The sequence below is a fragment of the Gymnogyps californianus genome, chromosome 28 (assembly GCF_018139145.2).
Source record: "Gymnogyps californianus isolate 813 chromosome 28, ASM1813914v2, whole genome shotgun sequence".
NCBI classification, from domain to species: Eukaryota; Metazoa; Chordata; class Aves; order Accipitriformes; family Cathartidae; genus Gymnogyps; species Gymnogyps californianus.
The window spans coordinates 6,673,951-6,694,049 of NC_059498.1; the positions used below are offsets into that span (position 1 = coordinate 6,673,951).

At 46.9% G+C, this 20,099-nt stretch overlaps 1 protein-coding gene and 1 long non-coding RNA gene across 2 annotated transcripts; one reads left to right on the forward strand and one right to left on the reverse strand.

Annotated features, from left to right (window-relative positions):
- The first annotated feature begins 573 nt into the window (after nt 1-573).
- On the forward strand, nt 574-10,153 carry LOC127026471 (uncharacterized). The gene is made up of 5 exons (XR_007767747.1): nt 574-637; nt 1,420-1,545; nt 7,826-8,126; nt 8,645-8,728; nt 9,664-10,153. It is a non-coding gene; the product is annotated as an uncharacterized LOC127026471 (long non-coding RNA).
- CCR7 (C-C motif chemokine receptor 7) lies at nt 4,624-5,666 on the reverse strand. The gene has a single exon (XM_050911728.1). It carries the CDS (start codon nt 5,626-5,628, stop codon nt 4,624-4,626), a length of 1,005 nt encoding a protein of 334 aa, XP_050767685.1. The 5' UTR covers nt 5,629-5,666.
- Nucleotides 10,154-20,099: the final 9,946 nt, after the last annotated feature.

Genomic DNA, 20,099 nt, shown 5'->3' on the forward strand with positions numbered 1-20,099 from the left:
CGATGAAGAGGTTTCCCACAACGACGTGGAGAAGGGGTTGCAGGAACCACCTGGAGCCCACATGGCTGTGACTGGGTGGAAGATGTCTCTCCTGCTTTTGATGTAGTTTATTGCAGACCAGTGGCCCCTTTCTGTAACGAGGGCCAGGCTTTTTTAATTGACTTTTTAAAGAAGATTTAAAAGGGAGATCGGTCCCAGTCCACCAGTGAACTGTAAAAGGAAACTTCTTTCTCTGTCTTGCTGGTGAAAGGTACTAAAATGGGTTAAATTCATCCTAGAAATGCACCCTTTTTTTTTTCTGTAACAGGTTCTGTGTGATTTGGCTGGTATATTTGTGGCCTAAGGTGTGACCTTGGATGGTTGCTTGGTGGGCTGAGTTTTACTGGTTTAAATTAGGGTTGTAAGTTGGAGTCTCTGTTTTCTTAAAACTCAGGAACTTTCCTGTTTAAAAGCTTGGCTCCTAGTCACCTCTGAGAAGCACAGGGAATTGTTAAAAGCATGGTGGCTTTCTGCAAATCCCCAGTTCTGTTTCATATTTTGTGTGCTCTAATTCAGAGCTCCTGTTTCAGCAGGCTGCATCTCTTGCACAAATGAGCTCCTTGGATTCAGGGCAGTTGAGTCTTCTGACCTAGTTGTGGTAAGTGAGACCTAATGTTTATTTAAGGAGCCTTGGGTTTAGACTGTTATTATCTGGAGTTGTACTGTGGTGCTGTGGTCTTGCAATGCTCCTTATTGCTGCTGAAACCTCTGGGCCGGATGCTGAAACTGGCCTAATACTTTCTCTCTAGGGAGAAACTATGAGGGACATGCATTGTTTAGTGAAAGCAGAAATGCTCCTTAGTTTTGGCACTCAAATGTCAAGCTTTGTGTCTTCTGGTTTTCTTTGAGGTTCCTTCCTCTTTGATTCCATGGTTGCAATTATAAGACACTTTTTGTAAAGGATATTGATCACCCCTGTGTGCCTGGAGGAATAAATTAACTGGGGAGGTCAGGAAGAAATGTTCTGTGCACGTTAATCATGCCACGTTGGCCTGTCTGAGTTGCAGAGCTGGATTAGACAGACAGCTCATTGCAACTAGCACGGCAATTACTGCTCTTACCTTGTACGTAGGTGTTCTAGCCACCAGAGCTGTGGTCGCTGCCTCCTGCGAGCAATTTGCACAGTAATAGGGTATTTCATTACTGACTTTTTAAATTTAAAAGTCAACAGTAAAATGTTACAACATAAAGGCTTTTCTCATAAACATTGATAAGTAGCCATCAGGTATATCCAGTAGGGGAGCTGTGTTAAGGCAGTTGGGTTAATAGTTAAAATGAAGACTAGTACTTAATCTGTTTATTGTATAATTCATCAACAGATGAAGTAAACCAACTTTTTTTCTACTTTATTTTACATGCTCTTTTTCCTTTTTCCTGCAGGGTAGTACTGATATGAAGCTAGGTTGATCAACAAACAGCTCGTGACAGGACCAGAAGGATATGATACAAACTACTATGATACATACAAGATACATCCTATGGAGGAAATACAATGGAAAACCAAAGGTTTGTTGTTTTTTTTAAGTTGTTATAATTTATTTTCCACAAATAGCAAAATACAGTCAGTTTTCAGACTTCAGTGGGGAATATCAAGTTAGGATCTTAGGCCAATGTTAACATGATCCATCTAAATAAGAGGCAAATTTGTTCTGTCTGTTAAATTTAAAAAAAAAAAAAAAAAAAAGCCACGCACTCTGAAGTGACCGCTGCCTTGTTGAGGGGGCACCAGATGCAGTTGTCTCAGATGATGCTTTTAGTATCTCATTTGTATAGAAGCAGCTGGATGTTTTCCTATTTAGAATACATCTAGTTGATAAAGACCTGAAGACTTCCCAGTTTGTAGAAGGGGAATGGCTTTTATCAAACAGGAGACAAGTACAATTGCATGTTTTGGTGGAGCAATTTTCCTTGCTAGAAGTTAGTTGAACATATTTTACATAAAAAGTTCTAGTTAAAGCAGTGTATTTTCAGGGTACATTCATGTACATCTTTAACTTTTTCTGTGTAAAGCAGCTTTACATATATGAATAGACATGAATAATATATTGTTACCGATGAAGAAAACTAGAAGACCCTGTGTTATGGCTGTTCCTTGCTCTGGCAAAGTTCTCGTTAGCTGAGTGTCTTGCCTGAGTAAGGACTATAGGAACAGACCAAGAACAAATGACTATTCCGTGTCAGTCGTAACCCCACATTTCATAGGACAGAGAAGCAGCACTTCTGTACATATTACAAGGGCATTATAAAAGAAAATGCATTCAGTGGTTGGATGGGACTGTACTTCAGCATAGATGGGTAATGTGGAGCAGAATGTACTTTCTTCCTGAATCCCAGCTCTTGGCAAAAACCCCATACCCCAGAGCCAAATGGTTTACAAAGAATTTATTTAATTATGATGGCAGCCAGCTATATGACTGGCAACATTGTCTTAAAACCAGCTAATTGAATTCTTTCCTTGGAAGGTTGACTTTAATTCTCATGTCTCTAAAGCAATGTTTTTTGACCTATGATCCAGAGAGTTCCCTGTATCACTCCTAATGGATCCACATGTGGTATTGGAAGAAGTATAAATGTCTTTTTAGTAAGCGTGTTTTGCTCTGTATGCCCACTGGAACATGCCTTACAGTTTCCACCAAACTGTTCAGCTGCTGCTCTGGAGGGTGAGGCTGTGTACCTCGGCTGAGTTAGCCCGCTCCTGCCCAGCACCAGGAGCGGTTCCTGGCCAAGAGCGTTCGCCGTTGCTGTCTGGCTCTGGGGAGAGCTGTGCGCTGTGGGGATTAGAGCACGCAGGTCAGTAACAGATGCACAAACAATCGCAGCAGCTCCTCCCCAGCGGACATTCAGATGTCCCACGACAGCAGTTCCCAGGGTATTAATCTGTCAGTAGGAATCTTCGCTCTTCTAGTAAATGCACCAACTGGCATTAGCCCATTCCGGGCTTCTTTTCAAGGTCTTATTTTACATGACAATAATCTGTTGTTCGGCTGCCATGTTCCTTTCAAGTACGTGACCCTGGCAGTAATCTTCAACCCAGGACTGTCCTTTGCATTTAAATCAAACCACAGTGAATGGCATCTTTATTAGCACTGACAGTATGAATGCAAAACACGTTTTCAATAGCTTATAAGTGAAATACATATCTGACTTAAAAGCCAGCTGCTAAAGTCCTTCTAGAAAGACATGTTGATTGGGAAGGGAGAAGAAAACCCACATTCTTGTTTATCTCTTGAGGTCAGCAAGCAATAGCACGGAAGGCCCCCACGCGTGTGTGAAAATCAGCAGACTGTGTCCGCAGCAGCCGATACAGCTAGGTACAAGCAAGCTTCAGAGACTGGTGGACTGAAGTGGTTGGACCACGGGCACAACTATATCCTGAATTTGAGCATTTTTGCCTTAAGAAATGCATACGGATTTGCCCTGGGCTTGAATCTTTAAAATTCTGAGGATTCTGGCACCAGTCCACTAAAACACATGCTTTATATCAAGCGAGTGAGTAAACAGTCCCTCAGCGTGTCAGGAGTAAGGATGACATTGGGACAGGCTGCATGGCTGAGTGATAAAAATGTATTTTAAGCACCTGGCTGGGTTGGTGCAGAAGTATGTGTTTCTTAGTTCAAGTTTGTACGCTTGGTGATTGGAAAGACATCAGTTATTTGGAGCTTGTAACTAATTTGTGCAAAAAGTTTGAGTCTAAACTGTGCTAGCTACCCCTGCGTCAGCCTTGTGCAGGCAGGTGCCCTTTCAGAAGCTAAAGGAGACTTTATTTCCAGAGCGGAGCAGCATTTCTAAAGAATTGAAGTCAATGCTGGGATGGAATAACTTGTGCTCCTTAGGATGCACCTTCTTTATAGGTGAAACACCAGATACAGCCAGAAGTGAAGTGGAATTTGTACTTTTCCTGACAAACATGAGTTGCCACAATAATGTACAAAGTTATTGAAATTATGTATATCATATGTATGGATTCAGTATTAGTTATGGAAATTTCTCACTTTTCATGGGGACGGCAGAGCAGAGAGTTGTGGGCTAGGATACTTCACAGCTTATATTGCGTATTGGATTAAGCTTGGAGCCTGCGGCTGCTGGTGCTGTTTTGTATTGAAAACTGAATCAGTGCAAGGGGCATCATTTTTGTAGGTGTGGAAGAGCAATAGGTAGTCTTGTTAAAAGCAACATTCAAAGCAAGGACGATGCTCTTGGAAGTTCCGCTCTAAAACAAGCAATTCTGCTGCACAGATGTCTGTTTCTCTTGGTGTTTGTTGCTTTTAGCGAAAATGTTCTATTTTGAGCATTTCTCATTTTGACTAGGAAAGACTAAAATAAAGGTGAAACAACGTGATAAATTCTAGACTCACCGGTCTCCCTCTCCCTTGCTTTGCTATTAGTCACAGCTTTATTGAAGTCTCTCCATCCATAGGAGTGTTGGCTAGCAGTGCTCGTTGCCCGAAATATGGGGAGGCTCCTGGGTTTTCCTCTTAGAGCTGCCTTTCCTACAGTAGTGGCAGGTCTCGCTCTACCAGTAATTCAGAATAGAGAAGTGTACAAAACCATTCCAGCCTGGTCAAAGCCTGCCTGGAGCTCGGCTCATGGGGAGAAGGTGGTGGTCGTCTCTGTCTCCATGGCAAAGGAGAACCTCTTGCTCTCACGGCATGTGGACAGCTGCCAGAGGCGCTCCTGGCTCAGGCAGCCCAGCTCCTTCAGAAGCTTGAAGAGGTCGTTGCGGAATTTGACGCCGATGAAGGCGTAGAGGAAAGGATTGAGGCAGCATCGGAAGCAGGCCAGAGTGTAGGTCACGTCATCTGCCATGTCAAGCTTCTTGCTCTCCTCACATGAGCTGGTGTGGTTGAAGGCTGAGATGGTCTTGGCCAGCATGACGCTGTTGTAGGGCAGCTGGAAGACAACGAAGACAATGACCACGGCGATGATCACCTTGATGGCTTTATTCTTCTCAAAGTTGCGGGCCTGGAGTAATGTTTTGATGATGATGAGGTAGCAGACAGACATGACCAGTAGGGGAAATAAGAAGCCAAAAACCATTTGGGACACTTTGATGCCAGTGTTGAAGGTCTGCAAGTCATTAGCGATGATGGAACAACGGGGATGGTTGTCAAAGTTATTTACACCGCTGTGAACCAGCTCAGGGATTGAGAGGATGAAGGCCAGGAGCCAAATGATGATGCATGTGACCTTGCTAATGAATATCATCCGGGGACGGAAGCGGTGGGCCGAGGCAGCCTGAACGATGGCAAAGTACCTGTCGATGCTGATGGACAGGAGGAGCAGCATGCCGCTGAAGAAACTCATTTTGCAGATGCAATAGACGGCTTTGCAGGCAAACTCCCCAAAGAGCCAGTGCATGGCTGCACTTGTGGCCCAAAAGGGGAGGGTCAGCAGGAAGAGGATGTCTGCCAGAGCCAGGTTCAGCAAATAGATGTCCGTCATGGTCTTGAGCCTCTTGAAGTAGATGTAGGTGAGCATCACCAGCCCGTTCCCCAGCAGCCCCGTGAAGCAGATGAGGGAGTACATGGCTGGGAGGAAGGCAGCGCGGAAGTTACGGACTTCCTCCTTCTCGCACAGGGTCTCGAACATGGTGTAGTCGATGGTGGTGTTGGAGTCATAGTCATCAGTGACATTGTTCCCGGTGCAGAACTAGAACAGGGAAGAAGAGAAGAGTGCATTGGGACAGGTACTGCGCCCCTCCGTCGCCGTGTCAGGAAGGGAGCCTGGTGCTGGCCTGTGAAGCGGGCAGGAGTACCCAGCCACAGCCCGCAGAGAAGTCCCAGGGAGTTCCCAAGCGTTGGCTCATGCCAACAGAGTTGGCAAGGTCTCGTGGCTGAAAACGTTTCCCGTAAGTATGTGGGGTTTGGGGTTTTTGGGGGGCTCACAGTGGGAATTCCGTGAGAAATGTTTAGTGCTCAGCCAAAGTAACACCTGCAAACTCTCAAACGTGTGGCTGCTTTCCAGAATGTTTCAGGACCCACATACAGCTGTATGTACATAGTCAGCTGTCGGATAAAATGGGAAAAATAATACATCCTTCAGTGTTCTCCTTCTCTCAGCAGGGATAACATTTCCTCTTGACTGACTCTACTCGTTGGGCATTTTCTAACTTCAGTATTCCCTCCCTTCTCCCATCTGAGATACTCCTGTTGCTCACGTCCCCTTCTCACTTGTGATAGTGCTAGAAGAGGGCTGCAGCGGTTGTCTTTGTAACCGGCAGCAGCCTGGCACGGCGAGCGCCGGTGTCATCCCGGGCTGCCTGGTCCTGCTGCCGCCCGGTCCCCCCCAGCGAGGGGTGAGCTCGCCGAGCGGCTGGAGCAGCGCTGCGAGCGAAGGGCTCCGTGGGAAGACAACGCCGGAGCCTTACTAGGCTGTTTTCTCTGCTGAATTAACAGAGGTGTCAATGAGACCGTGAGGAAACACAGCGAGTGAAGCAGGAAACTGTTACCATGCTGGCACGGACACGTTGCCGGTGTCTCATTCAGGCCCCTGCCTCTGATATAAGTTCTGATTATTCTTGTTTCATCTTCCTACACTGCCATAACCTACAGGGCAGAGTGAGCTTGTGGTATCTGTGCCCTGCTTTTTTGTGACTTATTAGTCTCCAGTACCTTCTCTCCATTGCACAGAGATGAAAGGTTTCCCTTGGATACCTTTGCCTGTTATCACTGAATATCTTAGCGCGCTCTCCATCTCAGGCAGGTTTGGCTTTCACCACATCCTGCCTGCTATCTGGAGGCATGCCACCAGAAGTGAAAGGGAAAAGAAGCAGGCTGCAAAACTCTCCCTGCTCTGCTGAGCCTCTCGGAGAGCCTGAGCTGGGGGCCATGGTGTGGCAGAGGCTGCTCCTGTGGTTGTGGGAGCGTGAGTGCCGGGGCCAGGCCCGCTGTTCAGGAGCAGATCAGGGCACAGCTCGGTGCTTTGGGTTCTCCTTCCTGCTTCAGGTTTACTCTGAGCAGGAACAGGCAGAAAGATGCTGAACTCGTCCTCCTTGGGCACGTCAGCTCTTCAACGCTGACCTCAGTTAAAGCCCAGCACTTTGACCAGGTATTTGCAAAGAGCAACAAGCTGGCTCTTCGCAAGCACTCGGTATAGGATGCTCTTGTCTTTCCTGAAAATGCTCATTTTGGTGCTAGAAGGGGACTTGGCCAGGCCGTCTTAAAATCACTGTGTATGTCATTGTTTCTGTTCTCTCTTTGTTTTCGTTCCTCTTGTTTTTCCTCTGGCTTCTAGCACTGCTCGGCTGTCTCACCGCCCACCTCCCTACGGGCTGGATCCGTAGTGTGAGCAGCCGTGTCCCCACACATCTCTGCAGGGCTGTGGGTGGCTGCTTTTTGCCTGTCAAAGTTTTCGAGATCTCTCTTTACCCACAACACAAATGCAGCGGGATTTCAACAATGTTGTTTTTAACGTCTTACCTGAAAAATTAGAGGAAGGCTGAAAACAAGGGTGACCTTTAACTGCTTCCCTATAGAAGAAGGAGACACTGTGTTAGTGTTAGTAGTTGCGTGGGGGTTTCCACATGATGCTCACTTCGAAAAAACAGCGGTAGCATACTTGACCATGGCATTCTCAACCCTGCAAAGTTCCCCACAGCTGAGTAAACTAAAATCTGATGAAGATGCTAACAGGATAACGCAGGGTCACATAACAAGTTACTGTCAGAGCAGATTAAGTCTCAGGAGTCTGGCCCCTCCAGTTTCATCTGTAAAGGCTGATAGCTAAGGACAGTTAACTCGTGCACAGTGTGCCCATTTTTATTTTATACATTTTTTTTTTCCTACAGACAGTCAGCAGCCTGTCTCCTGTGCCTTGTTCTGAGCTGTGAGGGTGCAGCATACTCAACCCATGCAAAAACACCCAGCTGTGAGCGCAGTAAATCTGGCCCAGCTGTTCCCTGACAGTGCGGCGACTGGACTGCAGAACAGGCGAGCTCTGCTCCCTGCAGGATATACGTGACTGAAGCTGGCTGAAATTTATTGCTTGTCTCTAAGTGTCAGAGTTGGCTTCTGCTGCCTTTGGATGTGGAGATACAGGATGCTGACAGCTGGGAGGAAAAATGAAATTCAGAGCCAGATGTGATAATGGTGAGAGCAATCTCAGATGAACAGCTCTTCCTGCTGTGGTTAGCAGAGGCATAGAGGCCAGTGAAAGCTTTCTCCTCGCTCTATTTAAAGCACATACCAGCATCTACCTCAGGCAGTTGCGACCGAAAGTTGCTGAAGCTAGAAGGTGATCTGGCAACTGTGAGAAAGCCCTCGCCTCTGTCTGCTCTGGCACGAGCAGATTTGTCCTTCCTTGAGGGAGAGTTGGCATCGGCTGCTTCGAGCATCATGCTGCTCGTCCTAGGATGTCTCTCTAGGCACTGGCTAGTTCCCTGCGCCGCAGCCCCTCGCTTCCCTGCTGATTATCTGGTCCAGGATCACTGAGCAAGGCTGGGGCAGAGGCAGGAGATGCCTTTGGCTTCAGGTGCCTGTTTCTTTTAGGGAGTATGGCTTTCTCCGTGTGGATAAGCCTGTTTGTTTGTTCATAAATTTGGCCGATTCCTGTGCCCCTCTTGTGCTTAGCAGTCTGTTGTACGCAGCTCTGTTCTGTTTCTTTGCAGAACTCCTTTGCACCCTTCTCTGCTCTGCCAGTCTCCTGCTCAGGTATTGCACTGGACCAGGACGATGAACTTCCACTGCTTCAGGTAACTGCAACTGTTGCGCCAGTATCCCCACTTTAAGTCACATGCAATAGCATCATTAGTAACAGAAATAGTTATTTTGGTATCTGTGACTGGGAGATGCTTGTTTATGTGAGTGGTGATGTGTGGGTGACAGATCCTCAGCCACATGTGAAAAAAAAAACCTCATACTTTTGATGCCCAGAGCATGTGTGTAAGCTTCCCGCTATGTCTTGTAGAAGTTTGTGCCTTGCCTTTCTCCCTTATTTTCATATTTAATACTCATGCAGCTGGGTGCTTATTTATGTTCATACACCCCTCACCTTCTCTGAATCCTCCTGGGGGAATCTGAAAAGTGTAGTAGCGCATTCTTAGTGCAGTTCACAGCCAGGAATGGAGCATGCCAAGGTTGGGCTTGAGGAGTAAGGGGGGAAGCTTGGCTAAACGCTTCTGTCTGTATTTTCTGTGTGTCCAATGGCTTTCACTCTGACCAGTCCCAGACTGCAGGAAGAGGTTTGGTGAGCGTCTGGTGTAGCCATCTCTCCCTTCAAGCTGCTGATCTAACTTTTGCATATTACATGCAGGAATGTGTGTTGTAAGCCCAAACCACTTAAACCTGTGTCCTGGTTTCTGCTGGGATAGAGTTAATTTTCTTCCTAATAGCTGGTATAATGTTGTGTTTTCAATTCACCTGCTGGGTGAATTAAGCAAGCCTAGACTGTAATTGCCCTCCCTGCCTGGGACGCAGGCATGGGCTCCCTGGCCTCTGCAAAAAACCCCCCAGCCACTGGAGTCTTTAATTTTCTGTTCCACTGTCTTAATAGCCTGGTTTCCAGGGGGCTCCCGGAGTTGGTGCCTATGTCCGCCTGTGCCAGTTGATGGGTAATAATTACCTCTGCTGCCCCATCTCAGCCACACTGGGCAGGAGTTGAGGCCTCAAAGGCAATTTGACTTCCTAGGAGCTGCATTAAAAAGGAGGCAGAGGAGAAGAGAAGAGCTGCTCTTGGTCCACAGAGGAAAGGCACTGACCTAAATACGACTCCATCAGTGCATTGCTCTCGGCATTGCTTGGTTTGCATTTTTCCATCGCCTCATGCAAAGGCTGCAGTGCTGCCTTGTGCCAGGCTGCACCGGGGCAGCGGCCGGCCAGCCCGGGGCAGCTGCCCCCGATGCCCTGCACCACCTTCCTCTGCTTTCTTTGCATCTCCCCTTGAAGCCCCAGGACCAGCCCAGCCCCTATGTAATCTGAAAAGTTATGAGTGCACAGCCCTGCTGAGTTGCTGTTCTTTTCTTCTTTTCCTTAACACCCTGTGAAGTGTCTAATGAAATAGGACTGATAAAGTGACTCAACTAACGATCCCCAAACAGTTCAGCTAAGTGTCATTCCTTTGAAGATCTTCACACTTTTTTTTTCCCCCTTCTTAGCTGCTGTTTCAAATGTCTTAAATGTCAAATGCTTTTTTTTAATACAAAAAAAGCTTGCACTGTTTCTTTCCCTCTTTCTCTTCCCCACCTCAGCTTATGCACTTGCAAAGAGGTAACCAGAGAGGCAGTGCAGCCTCGTGGTCCTCCCGTACGTGTGTGTTGAGCAAGCCCCTGCATCACCAGTTTCAGGCAGACTGGATGAGACTCATCCCCTGCGGTGCTCTTAGGGTCCAGGGCAGCAGGCGGGAGGGAGCAGAAGCAAATGAGTTGCAGAGAGGAAATGAGACATGCTCTGGAGTTTAATAGGCAATTTTAGGTAGCTTTCTTTACTCTTTCTTTCTTTTTTTTTTTTTCCCCCTCTGGCAGTTCTCTGCTGTGGGTATTTTCCTAAAGTTTTGTTCCTCAAAATATTAAGAAAAACCCCCCTCTCAAAAGTCCCCCCAAACAGTTGAACTAGAAACCTCATTTATAGAAAGACAACACAACCCCATTACAACAAATGAGTCAGACGTTATAAAGCCCCACGTCAGCCCCCATGTCCCGCAGCCGGTGATGCACTGGTTTGCTGCCGTTCTCAAAAGCGCACTCCTGTCCTGCAGGACCTGGGAAAAGGTGGCAAGGAGAATTGCTCCATGCGAATGAAAGAGGGAGGGGGTCTGCTCTCTGCTGCTGATGGCAGGGGAGAGGGGGGTTTTGAAAAATCTTCCTCCATGGAGTAAGCACAAGGGGTGGGATTCATCCCACTGAACTCTAGCCCTTGACATCTGGTTAGTTGTTCAGGGTCCCTTGATAGCAAAGGGAAAGAAATGGGTGTTTTTAAGGCACGGTTCAACTGCCATGGGTGGGCAGCTGGGGTGCAGTTCACTCCATGCTATGGCGGAAGGGTTGGTGAGTTGGGATGGGTGAATCCCATCCAGTTTATCTGAGTCTCCCTCAGCATCAGCAACCAGTCTTCAGCAAGATAAAAGAAGCTGTGGTAGCAGTGAATCCCCCCAGGTATGCCCAGAAAAGCTTCTGACTAAGAAATACTTAGTGGAGGAAAGAGGAGCAGAAACACAACCACGTGGGATGCTTTAAAATGGACTGGACAAACAAAATTCCACAGAATGAAGCACTAGGTCAGCTCCTACCCAAGCAGGTCAGGCTCTAAGTGGGGCCAGCGTGGCGGAGCCGCTGCTCAGCTCTGCTGGCACTGAGGAATGCACGAAGTGAAAAGCAAGAGTTGGGAATGCTTTAGGGAGTCTTGGCAAAGCCGAGCAAACCTGCTCTGGCTAAACCCTCGTGGTGAAAGAGTATTTTTCTGTTGGCCAGAACTGCAAAGCAAAAGTTTCAGTCTCGAGCACCGTAGCACATGTGTAGGCAGTGAGTAACGTACTGTTTATATCTTTAAACATGTACTGGTTTCTGGTGCCTCTTCACCATCAGTGTAGTAGGCTTGTGGGGAAAGAACCGGGTATTTCTGAGAAAAATTAATCATACTTAAATAATATAATGACTATTGGCAGTTAACAGCTCAGTGCCTGTTCCCCCCCTGCTTTCCCCTCTACTTCTCACAACTGGCAGAGGAAAGATACCATCATTTCAGGAGTGAACAGACCCAATGAAACTAAGTCATACTCTTATTTCATGTGTTCCTAGATCTGTTACAGAAGAAAGTTAATAATTGTCTGCCTCCACCCCTTTTAGGAAATTGTGAATCAAAAGACAAGATAAGCAGAGATAAGCAAGTTACAAAATTCATTCTTAAGTGAGCCAATCATGTTTCCTACATAACTGTTTTAAAAAAAAGAAAAGCAAGAGTGCTGTGCATCTTCCAGTGCTGTGAAATATTTCTTCTGGAATATTCCTCTGAAATACAATAGTAGGACAAAAAACACAAAGCAGGAAGATTGTCATACTCTTGTCAGGTTCTCACTAATTCTTTCTTTTTCCTGTCATAATTAACCTTTCTCAATTAGCTAAAGTCAGAGTAACAGCTGTCCCCCCAAATACCGAACCCCTTAAAACAAGAAACCTACAAAGCACCCACATGATGCTGGGGAGGCCAAAAGTTTAAATGAGAGATGAGTGATGTGTGGTGAACAGGTCCAGCTGGGTTATGATAAGTTGGTTTGGATGCAGGGATTCCAAAATTCAGGGATTTCCTAAGCCATTGATTGCCAGAAGCTGTGAGGAGGCATCCATGAGAAGACTCCCTCTGCCCCTTCCCTGCTTCTGCCTGGTGGCTCCTATGGGACCCAGTACCTCCAGCACGCACCACTGGAGCCTTCTGCGTCCCCCAGCTGCTTTTCCCCAGTGTCACTTCAGAGGCTGGGAGACCCTGAGCTCCCCCTTCCTCGCTCAGCGCAGGGTTCAGCACCAGCTGCACTGTACACGGCTTCACATTCAGACACTGTACGTGCAACAGCCCTCTGCTTAACCCAGAAATCGCTGCAGACCTTTCACGAGGAGAAATCCCTGCCTGGAAAATGGACACTAGTTTGGGGGCTGAAACAGCAGACAAAGATGCAAAAAGAAGTGGTTATTTTTCCCAGCTGTACCAGACTAGCGCACTCTGTGATTTTGCGTGAGTCAGTTTAAGTTTTTGCATCTTAATTTCTTCAAAAAAGGAGAGGGCAGTAGTCCCCGTTCTTGTGCTGCAGTCCAAGGCACCCGTAGGGAGCCGGGTGCTCGCATCTCGGCGTATTCACAGAGTGTCTCTAGCTCTGCAGCACTTCACGCCGGACATCCGCACCTCCCCACACCTCGCCTGCTGCAGTGTTGGGAGGCACAGGGAACCCTCTCAAATCCCAGTTAATTTAAAGCTCCGATTTGAAAATGTCACAGAGAAAGGGCAGTGACACCGCCCATTTCATCCTGTTACAAGGCTTAAGTCGTTACACTTGGAACAGGGCTTTACTGGGATGAACTCCGTGGCTTCTGCCCCATCCCTCTCACCATCCTTATTACAGCTCTGACCATGCTCTCTGGCATAGAGAGGTAGTGGTTGTATTGTAAACCCAGTCTGGTTGTAAACTAACTTACCCACCTGGGCTATTGCATTTGTCCCTCTTCCCTGCACTCCCTCAGTCACACTGGGATTAGTGTTTGCAAATATTTGAGCAATAAAAAAAAATAAGAACAAGTAAAAAAGGAATAAATCATACAGTCTTAGAGGAAAGAAGAGCCTGCATCTTATCTGCCACATCTCCGACCCACAGTGCCATTCCCCTCCTACGGCTGCCCACCTACTCAAGCTCCTGGAAGCTGGTGCCTGCAGAGCACTGGGTGTGAAAGAACAACAACAAATGGCAAAACAAAGTTTACAACTTTCAGCAGGAAACAAAAAACAAACAGTCTCATGCCTCCTGGGCTAACGGGGTGTCACGTACCAAAGAGAAGAGGCTTCTTGCTTACTTGCTCTTCTCCGTGTGCTTCGTGATGGGGTAATCCATGGGAATACAGACCCGTACAAGCGCACTGACTCAGGGCTGTTCCAGCTCTGAGCAAGCACAAAACCATAATTTTTGCAGCAAAGTTTTGTTGCTGCAGTGAAGAGATTCATTAATAGAAACAATTCGCAAAAGACTAGACAGACTTAGCCAACAATAAACTCAGATACGCTTGCTCCTAATTCCTTGATTTATTCACTGAATTAAAATGTTGCTAAGGAGATAGCATTCTCTTTTTTTTTTAAATTTTTTTATTAAGAACATAGAAGAAAAGGTACAAATTATGCAAGAAGAGCTCATTTGCTTTGGGACAAAATAGGCCCTTGAAATTGCCTCCAAGCCTATTTTTTGTGTGTTTGTTTCTGAAGTAATTGGTTTGAGTTTTTTGAGCTTGTAAAAGAGAACTTTGCCTTTTTTTTTTTTAAAATAGTAAATATGAGTAAGATGAAAGTCTTCTATATTGTTTAAATACTCTGTTAAAAGTGCTTCATCCCTGTGTCATAGGGCATGAGTTTGGGCATTATTAGTAAAGCTGAAGACAAAGCCAGAGGCTGCAGAACAGGTACTCACCACCGTCCATGGTCTTGTTTCAAACAGAGATGAAGTCACAAGGTTAGCAAGAGCATCGTATGTTCCAGCACAGCCTCAACGCGCCGCAGCTCCCGCCAGAGACCCTCTTTGGGAAATTCTGTCTTTTATACTTCCTGCACCTCTGCAAGAAGCTCATGACACACCCTGGTGTCACTGACATTTAGTAGACCCTCCTCCTCCTCGTGCTTTCACCAATACAGGAAAGTTGTGCTGTGCGCCACGCTGCCTGCAGACACTCGGGCTTTTCAGGTGCTTCCTCAGCGCGCGCAGCCGAGGGCTGCACAGACGCACTTTTTACTGAGATCGGTAAAATGAAGTGGGTTCTGCTTTTGCACTGACACATGAGAAATTGTCTGCGGTGAAGGGACAAGAGGAGAGAGTCTCCTTTCTTGTTATCTCTCCTCTCCACAGCAGATCCTGCTTCATCTGCCAGAGCATCCACCAGAACCCAGTGCTGTAGGAAACGGGGAGGATCCCCATCTCCTCCGCCAGACCCTTTTTGGGGAAGGTGTTCAACTACCACATGAAAAATCTCAGTGTGCAGGACCGCCAGTGGCGGGCATCCCTTTGCCCTTCTCCCACATGGTTGCAGCATCCTCTCTAGATTATCAGCAGCTCAAGCGAGTAAGTGGACTTCCCCCCTCTTTCTGCTTTTGGGTGTTTTTGTGTTACCATCTGCTGAGTATCAGCATGCACCATCTTCCTCAAAAGGTTTTGCACTTTTGCGGTCCCACGCCTTCCCCACCGTCACGTTACTGCAGAAGTTTCAGACCTCAGGACGTAGCCCTGGGAGGACCTGCAGCACCGTCAGCTCTGGTCTGTGCCTTGACGGGGAGTCACTTCATCCAGTCCTGTTCCTAAATGGATCAGCTTCAATACAAACCAGTGGCTTTTGCTTTGTGGCTGTCCAAGGCAGACCCCCGCTCTTGGAACAGACTCCTCTAACAGGTAGAAACATCACCAGCTCATGAACTCGCTTTCCTTCCAAGGTGACTCGAAAGTATTTGCTTTGGCATCTTGTCCTCTGCATCTTCCTCTTACAATATGTCAATGCTGTTACTGCAGCCAGGACAGATGGAAAAATAAAGCATCACAGGATGGCTCCCAGACAGAGCTTACAATCCCGAACAGGGTCAAAAGCACCTGGCACCTTGGCACTTATCCTGGAGTTGTGCATGCAGGTCGCCTGCCCGGTGCTGGAGGAAGGTGGAACAGCTCAGGATGCACCCAAACGAGGCAGTTCACCGAGGAGGGAACTTCCAAAACCAGCCAGAAAGACCAGTCTCATGGAAGAGAGAGAACACAACTCAGGCAATGTTTACATGGCTGGGAGACACCTAGAAAGGCACTATTCTGCTTCAGCAAATTGAAATAAAGGAAAACCTATGCTACCTCTGTTGCATTTAGGCTAATTTAGAGATAATATATTTACTCTGCATCAGACAAATAACTGTGTAGTTACATAGCTATTATAAAAAGCATCTGTGCCAGGCAGCCACTGTCTGGCTCTCATGAATCACTGTCCTTTTCAGGGTAATCTGATCAGTGTCTTAATTATCTGACCATTATATGTGATACATATTACAAGGAGCAGATAAGTTGTGTCAAACGAGTTGATCAGTTATGTCAACACCAGCACCTCAGCCCTGCTGCTCATACAACCTCCAGAAGCAGAATCCAGCTCACTGCACATAGCTTCAGCCAGCATCCAAGCAGAAACCGTTCTGTGAATGATGCCTTTCCTGAAGGTTAAGACACTGCGACCAGTGAATGTTCGGTAGTCCACGGCTCTTGGGAAAAGTAAACACTTTTCACTGCTGGGGAAAGCTGATTTGTTTCCCTCTAACATAGTTTAGCACTGGAAGATCTGAAGATTTTGTGTTGTTAAAAAACCCAACATTACAGTGGGATGTTTCCATTTAAATTATTTTAAGATAATGTCATGGCTAACCACAACCAAAACAGGACCTCAGTAGAATTTGAGTACATGTAAGAGTCTGGTCCTAAAGGCAAGGCAGCTATTTTCAACACCAACTATTTCAACGTGAAGCCAAGTGTTTCACTCCCTAGCTCTCTCAAGCCCAAATTAAATATATCTGAAGTCGAGGATCCTGTGGATGGTCTCAGATCTATGTAAACACCCATCCGCAGTTCCAGACCCTCCTTAGACATTGTGCCAGCCCAGCTGTCACTTAAAAACCTTCTCAGTGTTTCCCTCTCCGTAGGCCAGTGCCACTGTGGTTCTGATCCCATTCTGGGGTACTTAATGCGCAGGATGCTGGGGCTTGAAGACTGTCAGCACTTTTATCTGGCTTCGCAGAAGGTGACCCACCCTTTTCTTAGCACTCTCTAAGCACACATCACTGGCTTTTTGGCGCACCCGCTTTTGACTTATCTCGGTAGGCAGGTGCAGTTCACATCTCTGCGACTCTATTTATTGCTCTGTTTTCCTTTTGTTCGTCAATTATCCAAGCAGGTACGCTGCCTTTGAGAGTTTTATCTTTTAACCACTTCCGCCAGGAAGGACTAGAGATGAAAGACTTCTCTCAGGTACAGGCAGAATACTTAGAAATAGTGGGCGTAAAGCCTTCAAACGTAGTCACAGTGCTGTCTGTGGGAGCGGCGGGTAGGCAGAGATAGGCACGACCGCCCGATTTGCTCTGTGCTCCCACCGCTGCCAGAGAGAGGGGAAGAGGCCGCAAGGCAGCGGCTCAGAGAATCCCTCCTCTGATCCATGGTGGCTGAAGCCAAAGACAACAAGAGAAAGGAGGCAGGCAGATGGTTTGCAGTTTGTTTTCTGCACATACTCCCAAGCTTTAACTTCAAAGTTTTGGTACATGCCAAGTTCTGTGTTGTCAGAGCCAATTCAAGTAAATTGTTTTCCTTAAAAAAGAATGGGAATATTTTAAAATAAACAATTTACTGTGTCTTTATGACACTGAATGTTCTTGTACAGTCATGTTTTATACCTAGGGAGTTCTCAAAACATTTATTAAAGCTTTGCTTAATTTGATTGTGTATATTTGCAGTTCATTTCATGCCTTAGTGATTCTGTCTCTTTGACATATTCCCTTTAACATGTGCGCCTCACGAGCTATCTTTTACAAAAATGTGATCCTGCATGAACAAACATACCGCACTTCTCAGCGGTGCCAGGCCCGATCTATGCCCAAAAGCCACACTGTGCTGTTTGCTCACCAGAACACATTTGTTATCCTAAAGTTAAATTAACTATAAAAAAAAAAGATCAAGTTACCAGGTATTTTCAGTCTTATGTTAGAACCCAGGTTACGCTGCTCGCCTCCACTGCAAGAGGAGCAGAAATCAGTGATTAAAATTTGTTGCCCAGGTCTCAATACTAGATAGCAATTGTTCATCAATATGACTTCTCAAAAGAAAATGTAGTTCCTAATAAATTCCACAGGAAGTTAGCTCAGAAAGAAAGATGTCAGTTGAGGTTGGTTCCACTTGAACTGAAACATTGAATTTGCTGAACTGAACTGAAACATGTAATTTTGAATTGATCTGACATTAAACTGCGACTCATTCAGCAACAAAATATCTCATGGGAATTTAGTTCCTGTATTTCACATCTATGTCCTGTGTGTAAAATTGGACTTGTTGCAATCTCTCCTTCGACTAAGTCACACGGACATGCCAAGACAGAAAGGATCCCAGTGCCTCGCAGGAGACGGTGCCTGGCTGTGTGATCTTAGAAAGCAGAACTCGTAAGGCTCTACCGCACTTCAGCAAGGTGTAATTCATTCTGAGAAAAGCGCAACACAAGATGTTTTTACATCCTGAATTCAAAGCCTTCCTGTATTTTCCACTAATTTTGCTTTAAGTGAATTGAGATGAAAACAGACTTTAAAATTGCACTTTCTCAGCAGGTGGAGAGTCCGTGCAGCTGCAGCCAGCTCTGCCCATGGCTGCACAAGAGCCCCCGGCACTGCTTCAGGGATCGGCTCACATGGTGCTCAGCAAGTGGGACGAGCAGTTTCAGGTAGGCAAACTGACATTACTGTAGTAGTCCAGCTTCAGGCTGAGCACTGAAGAAGGTTTTGCATACAAGTAAAAGCATCACAGCTCAAATCCAGGTATCGTAGGCTCCTTGCGATCTGCTGACCCGTCCTTCTCTTTCCCTGCACCCTGCCACAGGACAAGACAGCGTGGAGCACCAAAGCACCAGCTACGCCCCCCTGCTCTCAGCTCTGTTGTTCTGCTCTTTTGCTGACCTAAACCACCAGGAAGGGTTTCTCCCCTTCGCTGTAGGAAGCCAGAGTCACCCAGACAGAAGCATTTGTGAGTTAGAGTGAATCTTACTCAACTGCCCACTTCCCAGTAACGTCCCTGCTCTGACGTCGAGGAGGGACCCTGACGTCTCCTCTGCTGTTCTGCTTTGCCCAGCAATGCCAAACCAAGATACTCGGGATCTCCCGCCGCCCGTTTTGCCTCCTGCCCGAACACCCCTCTCGGCTCTCGAGGTACTGAGCTGGCATTTGGGAGGCACGCAGGGAAAGTTCACGTGGCGAAGTCAGCAGGTTTACTTGGGGTCAGTGGGGTTTGACACAGTCGTTCCTCAAGCAAACAAAATAGCAGAAGTAAAATTGTGAGTAAATTCCTGACATTAAGAGCGTTACCAAGCTGGGATTCGTCACCGAGAGGAGCTCTTAGAGCAGTTGTAGGGGATGCCCTGAAAAAAAAAAATCTCATGATTGTGATCTCACCACGAGGTTATTAAAAGATTCTTATCCTCCCAAGAGGGGAAGTAATCTGTGCAGCAGGCAGGCTCCTATCAGGGACGTGCAGTTGCCCATGTTGCCTTTTGGTTAGTTACAGGAGGGAAGGGCACATGCTTGGTGTCACGGGGAATTCACCTTCTTCATGCCTGCGTCACGTCACGGGTGGTGGCCTTTCCCTCCACTTCTTTTTTGGAGGGGAGGGGGGGAAGCAGCTTTACCAGATTAGCATCTGCTCTGCACTGAGGCAACTTCCTCAGCCTGCAGTCCAGGAATTGAGCTGCGACGAGGGAACCGTACCCCAGAGACGCAAGCGGGGAGAGGTCAGGCTGGCAGGAACACAGACACTCTGCTTGCCACCGCTGAGGTGCGGAGGACAAGCCAGGTAATCGGCCGCTGACCGCGTGTGCTGCTGGTTCCTCCGTCCCCTCAGCCCTCGGTCAGGGCTGGGTGGCTTCCCACGAGATCGGCTCCATTTCGTTTGCCCGCACTACCAGGTCCATTTGTATACGGAGGGGCCTGTGATGAACAAACGGATCCTTTCTGGCCTGCACTAACATGAAAGAGACAGTGGTCACCCCAGAGCGACAGGTGGGGAAAGGAGAGAAGATAAAAATGAGAAAAACTCCTGGGACATTGTAGGAACCATGCTGGGGAGGGTGCATGACCACTGGTTATGTCTAGAGAGGGTTTTGAAGCCTTCCCTGTACTTCATTCCCACGCAGGTGGGCAAACTGTCAGGAAGTTCCCACAGGCTATCGAGCGCTAGTGAGCAATGGCTTGTTTGGGGAGATAAAGAGAGCATTGTGTCTCCTAAAAAGAACTGAGGATGCAAGCATCCTTCCTGCAAGCCTACGTTACCATGTTCAAAAGGTGTAAGATTTAATACCAATTCCCTGCGGTCTTTGAAATAAAACTGGATATAGAAACGGAATAATCCCATCAGTGCTTTTGCCAAGAAGAGCTCATCCAGTCCTCTCTGTCACAGATGGGGCATTCTTCATCCCTGGGCTTAAATAGTCATAATAAAAGAAAAAAAATATTGTGATTTTTCACTCTGTTTCTGTTGTTACTGTCACTCTTTCTGGTTTGGCTCCCCCCCCCCCCGAACTGGTGCCAGGATTAAAATGGCTTTTTCTTGCCTTTTTAATAGAATTGAGTGAAAAAAGGCAAATTGAAACTACCTGTTTACAGAAATTATAGACTTTT